The following is a 6,995-nucleotide window of genomic DNA, read 5'->3' on the forward strand; positions in this document are numbered from 1 at the left end:
CTGATGTAGAAATGGAAAAACCACAGTGGAAAACCCAAGAGGGGAAAATGGCAATGCCTGCTCATGACTCTGGGCGGGGGTGGGGGTGGCGGTTGGGCTTCCCCTTTTCTGGGATGGCTCTGCATCCTTAGGTCCACGATGGTGTCTGTTGCCTGTTGTTCATGACGTGCTGCTTTCCCACTGTGCTGTGTGCTTGGTGTAAATTCGTGATTGCCAATAACTTAGGATTTCTGTGGACACAGGACAGAGACTATTCTCTGTGATCTCTGCTGAAGACATATTTGTACATGCCATGTATTGCCTACACGGGATTAGATACTGAGATGAGATGACCCCTTGAATTGAAAAAGGATGCAAGTTCATCTCTTTATGCTTAAATTAAAAATGCCTCTGGACCCTCAAGCAATCTCATCTTTCAAGCTCAGAAAGGATCTTGACGGTCACTAGCTCCAGTCACGCATTTGAGCCCCCTTTCTAAGGCAGCCTATACTATCCTGGGAGAGCTTTGATAGTAAGTTCTTTCTACTATCAAAACCAAAGTTGGCTTCCCTGAAGACTTCATCACTGGCCAAGGCACTGCCCTTTGTGATTCCACAGAATAGGTCTGCCCCTTCTGCATAGCATATTTTCAGCAGTTGATGCAGCAAGTGTTTTTCTTCCTTATAGTCTCCTCTCCCCAGTTCTCCTACCCGTGGGGCTGCCCACTGGGTGAGCTCTAGAGGGTCATTCATCCAGCAAAAACTTACAGAGTATGAAGCAGGGGCCAGGCACCATATTGGGAGCTGATGACCCAATGATGAGCAAACGCATAAGAGCTGCTGCTTCTAGGGATCTTACAGTCCCTTTGCAGTGCCTTAGACCCAGGCAAGAGGGTCTTTTGTTATAGAAGGCCCCACTCTGGCCCTTCCTCAGCTGCACCATTCCCATAGGAAATCCGTGAAGTCAAGGAGCTATGCCTCTCTTCTAGAACATGCTCCGATTACCTGGGACCCCAGAATTCCTATGTGTTCAGACATGAGTTTGCTCTCAGAACAGTCAAGTTTTCTCTTCCTCAGGTTCAAAGGAAGAGGGGCACGGGACAGCTGTTTAGGGGTGGTACGGTCAGAGCTTGAGCAAGCCAGCGAGAGTGTCCACACGTGTGTAACCAAGGCTCACCCTGCTTCCAGATGTAGCCAGCAGTGGAAAGAGAATCCAAGTGGCTTGTAGACCAAGGGCTGGATACTCCCAAATGGCTAGCACAGAATTCTAAGGAATCCAATAATTCTAAATTCAAACCTGTCTTCCGGGTTGTTTTGACATTTTATTTGCCGGGATAGGAGGATAAAATTCGTTTTATTTAACAGTTATCTGGATTTATTCCTTCTAAGTATTCTGGCTTATGGTATGGTACTCTAGAACTCTTGTTCTAGAGTCCATAAATGTTAGGGATGGGTCCGTTCCTCATGGAGACTGATATTAATTAAATGATCATACACACACACACACAAATGTAAAATTGAACCCCAGGACTAAAAAATAATACACTGTATGGGTCTCTCCTAAAATGCTCTACTTGATCTCCATTCCCAGGGTTCTCATTGCATCTTGGGATCTCCAGTTTCCCCTGAGCACTGCAAAGCTCTTCTCTTACTCTCCCAGGACCCAAAACACTGACTAAAATATTTCACACTACTCTTTCTCCTTCTGAATGTGGAGTTCCATGGAAGCAAAACCCAGGAAGAATAAGGGACACAGGCCAAGCCTGTTAATCTCTTCCAGACTCGTTTCCTCTTTTCCATTTGGTCCAAAACAGGTGCCCCCCCCCACCATCGCCGTGGTGGATTTCATCCTTGTACCCACCTCTAGGTGCTCCGCAGCTGACCCTGCCTAGGAGATGGTTTCGCCTCTCTCTCGAGGTGTCCCTGTGTCTCACAGCTCGTCTGCTTCCAGCTGTCTAAACTCAGCCTGCATCCATTGCTTCACACCTGGTCTTCAGCAGCAACAGAGAAGCCTTCTCTGACTAACTGGGGGAAAGGTAGCACACTCCCCCCACCTGTCTCTCTGAAAAAGCACCCCACACACTAGCCGCTTTGAAGCACACATCTCTTTCTTGTATCCAATATTACTATAATTCACCTGCAACCCACTGGGTGTTCTTGATCTCTATCAGTCTCTCTGATGTCTGGGTTAGATTGTGAAACTCCCAGAGGGCAGGGCCCCATTGGCCCTGTGTCTCCAGACCCTGCTCGGCAGAGCAGCAGGCATAGGTAGGCACTTACTTAATAAAGACTGTTGATGACGGAAACAGAGGAGCAGTACTCTACGCCTGGAGGATTGTGAGTGCACAAGGAGCGATCTACTACCACCACCAGGCCACAATCACAGCAGTCCTGCCAAGGCCTAGACTGGGAGCTGGGGCACACTGTTGCTTTTAAAGGAGGCAGGGGGAGCACTGTCTAGCCTCTGAGATACTAACAGCGAAACACTGTGACAGCGTGGCTCCAACCGTGTTGACTGATCTGGCGCTCAGAATGACCATCAGTCGGGGCCTAGCATTATTACCCCTGTCTTGCAAAGGAAGAACCTAAAGCCCAGAGGGGCTGTGCTACTCGTCCAGGCCTCGAACCGGGGCCATCTGTTTTCAGAGACCTCAGCTTACCCACCATGGTCCATCGAAGTGAACCAGAGCTGCTTCAGCCAGAAACAGAGAGTGAAGAGCTGCCAGCTGGGCTCTTGTCCCACACTTCCATGGATCCTTGACCCCTGTCCAACCTGAATGAATGGCTGAGAGGAGGGGAGGGGCTACTCAGTCAGCTTTCCAGCATGCAGCCAAGTTGGCTCTCAAAGCATTTATTCACACACCATCCATCTGCCTCCTCCTGTCCTCTCTTCTGTTTCTCAAACATGCTAAGCTTCTTCACACTTAGGTCTTTGAACCTGCTATTTCCTCCACCTGGAATGCTTTTCCCCCAGGCCTGCATCTCAGAGGGTCCTTCTCAGGGGGCCAGCTCAGATGGCACATTCTTGGGAAGGCTGTCCCTGGTCACTTTTTCTAATGTAGTTGCATCTTTCCCAAACCTTCCCTTTCATTCTTGACTAGCTCATTATCCTGTTGGACTGTCATCATGGTACTCAGCACCATCTGAAATCGCTGTATTTATCCACGAGTTTACTGGTCTGTTTCTGCATCTCTACTAGAATGTCAGCTTCAGGAGAGCAGAGGTCTCACTTGTTTTGTTCACTCCTGGCTACTCAGTGCCTGGAACAGTATCTGGCACACTGTGGGTGCCCAATAAACATTTTTAAAGTAAATGCATGCATGCATGAATGAATGAATGTAAAGACCATTATAGACATGTGCAAACCTGGAAGTGATTGGACCCTCCAGTTGCCCTTTACCATATACAAGCCCCTGTCAGGAAGAGATCAGGTCTTCCTCTGGGGCAGTGTTTTAGCTCCTGGAGCAGCAGGCAAATGACTAGGGAGCTGTTTGGTTCCTTTGTTTGGGCAAAGAAAAGACCAAGACATTCAGCTACTGAGTTTGCAGACTGCTCTCCCTTCAGAGACACAGGTGCAGGATTGCTGGACAGCTGGCTCCCTGAACAGAAAATAAGACACTGACATCTCGGCTCTTCACTTTCCTTCTGTCTGTCTCTCTCTTTCTACTCTAGAGGGTTTTCCCCATCTCCCCTTTGTCGCCCTTCCTCACTGAAATCCTGTGAAGAAAATTGAGTAAAAAGGGGGAAAAGATGTTCATATCTAACACATGCTACTCTTATCACTACTATAGCATGATCTCATTAAAACCTCCTGGCTCCTGCAGGAATAATGCAAGCCCCCAAAATGTAATCATCATATGCAGGAAGTGCTTGACTTAATCCATTCTTAATGACAACACTATGCCCCTATTTCTTCTACATAATAATAGAGCCCATTCCTTTATTGGTGTTAGCTTTTTTATTCAGTGCTTTATTTAGGACACACCATAAAAATAATGAACAAGAAAGGAAAGCTCCTAACCTCTGCCCAGACCCCATATTATGTATGGGTATTTCACAATGTCCCTAAGATCCTTTTCTTCTTCTTTTTTTCAACAAAATACTGCTTTTCCATGATCAAAATACCTGCCATTATATTTTAATCCCTTTCAAGATGTTTTCAGGCTCATTATCTTCTGAATCCTCCCAACACACTTACAAGGAAAAAAGGAGGACAGAAAAAGGTGCCTCTAAATCACAGAAGTTGGAAAAGGGGCCCAGAGGCATAAAGAGATTTGAAGAAGTTCACACAGTGAAATACCATCCAGAACAGGCTCCAAGTCCTGCTGTTTTCTAGAGACAAGGGTGTTTTTGCCAGAAGCCACGCTCCCAGCAGCCCCTGTGACATGCAGACCTAAGCCAACCCATATGGGAGAAAACAGCTTAAGAAGTTTGGAAGCTAAATAATTCTTTCTTTTGGAAAAGATGAGGCTCCTGATTGGGGCAAAAGGTTGACCAGGAGCATCCCAAAGTGAGGCCTCACTCTTGCTCTTAGCCAAGCCACTCCACCTTGCGCCCACCAATGGAAGTGGAGAGAAGGGCTGGAGGAAGGGCACTGAGCAGGCACTCTGGACCTCCTCACCTACAAGAGTCCTCAACTCTGGGCAGGACTTCATTTGGGACTTCAATAAGCCTAGTCGCAAGAAGGAGGAACCCGGCCCTTAGCCCCTTAGAAACATTTATGCACGCTGAGATCTACATCACCTCCTCTTATAATGCCAAGGTTGTGGCCCCAGTCATCTTCTGTCCCTGAAGTATGTTGCCCATTCAGAGCAACCTTAAAATGAATGAAAATATCAGTGAAGCCTGTCCCTCATAGAGCAAGCCTTCAGCAAGAGCCGGAGCCCCCTCAGGATCACTGGCATGGCATCCTACTGCTCTGCCTCTTGTTCAGGAAGCACCCAGAAGTCTTCCCTCCACTTCTGGGAAGCTACTGAAAAAGTGGCTGATGCAAACACAGAACTCTGACCAAGGTGCAGTTTAGTGTTCCTTCTCCAGTGTCACTAACTAGATCAGATTTTTCAGGTGATGCTTTTCTAACTGGGATTCTAAGTGTTGCCATAATTCATGACTCTAGGAGAATGTCCACGTACTATCTCCAGCCTCTAGCGGACACTAGATTGGAAGTGGAGCTGGAGGGGCTGGGGTGAGTCTATCTGTGAAAATCTGAATGAACAGGGAAGGGAGGACCTTCAGACTTAGGAAGACTGGTCCATGATTGTACTTGGCATCCCCTGTCCAAGATGGGGGAGGGTTTAAGGGATATTCTAAGTTGATGTGCTTCAGGCCTGAGAAGGGGAGTAGATATGACAAGATTCCTTACCTCCTTCTCCATATCCCTTAAACTCACTCTCAACCTGTTTGCCTATTTGCTCTCAACCTAGGAAAAAACTTGAGTCTGCCAGGAAGTATCTTAGCAAACTGTAGAGACTTCTTGGACCTAGAATCTCTCCCCATTTCTTCCTCACTGACTAAAACATGCTGCTGAGGATGTCAGTGTAATATGGGAGGGGGTAGTTCAAAGTGAAGGAATAGGGTCAGGCTTGTTGTGTGTCAGTCTATAAGAATAGGGAAAGAGGAGATGATCTCTGCACATTTCCTTCTGAAGAGGGAAGAAGTTTGGATCTGGGACTGAAGATGGTTTGGGGGAAATGTCGGTAACAACAAATCAGATAAAAAGATATCTTGGCCACAAGCGTGAATGTACCACCAAGTTCCTTCATGTTATCACTTCTGACTTCTGAATCTTCTATTCTGAGGATGCTTATGGAATTTTTGGATGGAACTGAAGACACTAGCATTGGAAGGAAAAATGCAAAAACTGGGGTACAACTGAGTCACCAAACACGCTCTACCAGGAACCAGACACCTTTTGGGCAAACTTAACCACAAGAAGCATCATTGAGGAGCCCTTAAAACTCTAGCCCTCACTAGAGACAGCACAGCAGTTCCCCAGGGCAAGCAGGCGAGTAGTAATCTGCAAGATCTGGAGACACCGTTAGGCAGCAGGAAAAGGGAAAAAGGGTCTCACCTGTTCCGGCCCCTGGAAGCAGATGCGGCAGAGCGGGGTCCTCATGCCACTGTCCAGGCTGCTGCCCAGGGAGTAGCAATCCTCAGCCTTCCCCTTACAGAAGTCATCTGAGGAGGCACTGCTGAGCAGTGAGGTGGCCGGCTCTGTGGCTGGGCCACCCCAGTCATCTTCCACAGAAGAAGGTGGCAAAGGTGGTAGAGGTGGCAGAGGCGTGGTCTCCCTGCCCACCCCTTCTCGCGGACCCCTCCAGCCTGCCCACCCCCCGGCACCCAGAGCCGGAAGGGTGTTGTTGTTGGCCGCCAAACTGGGGGGCTGGGGGTCGCCGTGCATGGGCAGGGGCGCTGGAGGGGGGCGCCGCAGTAGGAAAACCTTCAGGTCATTGAAGAGCATGCGGCAGCGGCACTTGAGGAGACCCTGGTGGCGCAACATCTGGGGAGCCGGGGCACACAGTCCAGAGCAGTACCAGGCACAGCAGCAGCACCACCACCACAGCAGCCCACTCAGGGGCACCAGCATGTGCCCAGTGGAAGCAGAGAGCCCAGGAGGGGCAGCTGGAGTCTTTTCAGAGGAAGAGAGTAGAATGGTTTTGGGGGGCCCACAGCAGAGCTGTGTTATGGGGGGGGACTGCTTTCTCACTAGCTCCTCTTACACCCCCTCAAAGTAGCCGATCAATTGCCCCCAGGACTGAGAACTGTGAGTCACTGGTTCTGAACTCTCCCTGGAAAGCCAGACAACAACAAAAAAGGTTTTCTTGCCTCCCCCCTGCCCCCCACCAACCTTAGCTTTGCTCAGGGTGTCTCTACTTTTTGCCTTTGACTTGGGGGTATGACAGGGGAAGGGGGATAAAAGAAAAAATTTTGAGGAAGGGCTCTTTGGGCCTTGAGATCAAGGTCTAGTTGTCAGAAAGTTTCCCATGAGAAGATATTTTCAGTTCCTCTCAAATTCCT

The 6,995-nt window shown here is 48.7% G+C and overlaps 1 protein-coding gene across 1 annotated transcript in view; it reads right to left on the bottom strand.

Moving 5' to 3' along the window:
• MARCHF4 (membrane associated ring-CH-type finger 4) overlaps nucleotides 1-6,564 on the bottom strand; it is a 107,047-nt gene extending 100,483 nt beyond the window's left edge. Inside the window, exon 1 of the mRNA XM_002913678.3 lies at nucleotides 6,049-6,564. Coding sequence (XP_002913724.1) covers nucleotides 6,049-6,564 — 516 coding nt within the window. The remainder of the gene's footprint in view (nucleotides 1-6,048) is intronic.
• Between the last annotated feature and the right edge of the window lie 431 nt (nucleotides 6,565-6,995).

This window comes from Ailuropoda melanoleuca, chromosome 2 (genome assembly GCF_002007445.2).
Source record: "Ailuropoda melanoleuca isolate Jingjing chromosome 2, ASM200744v2, whole genome shotgun sequence".
Taxonomy (NCBI): domain Eukaryota; kingdom Metazoa; phylum Chordata; class Mammalia; order Carnivora; family Ursidae; genus Ailuropoda; species Ailuropoda melanoleuca.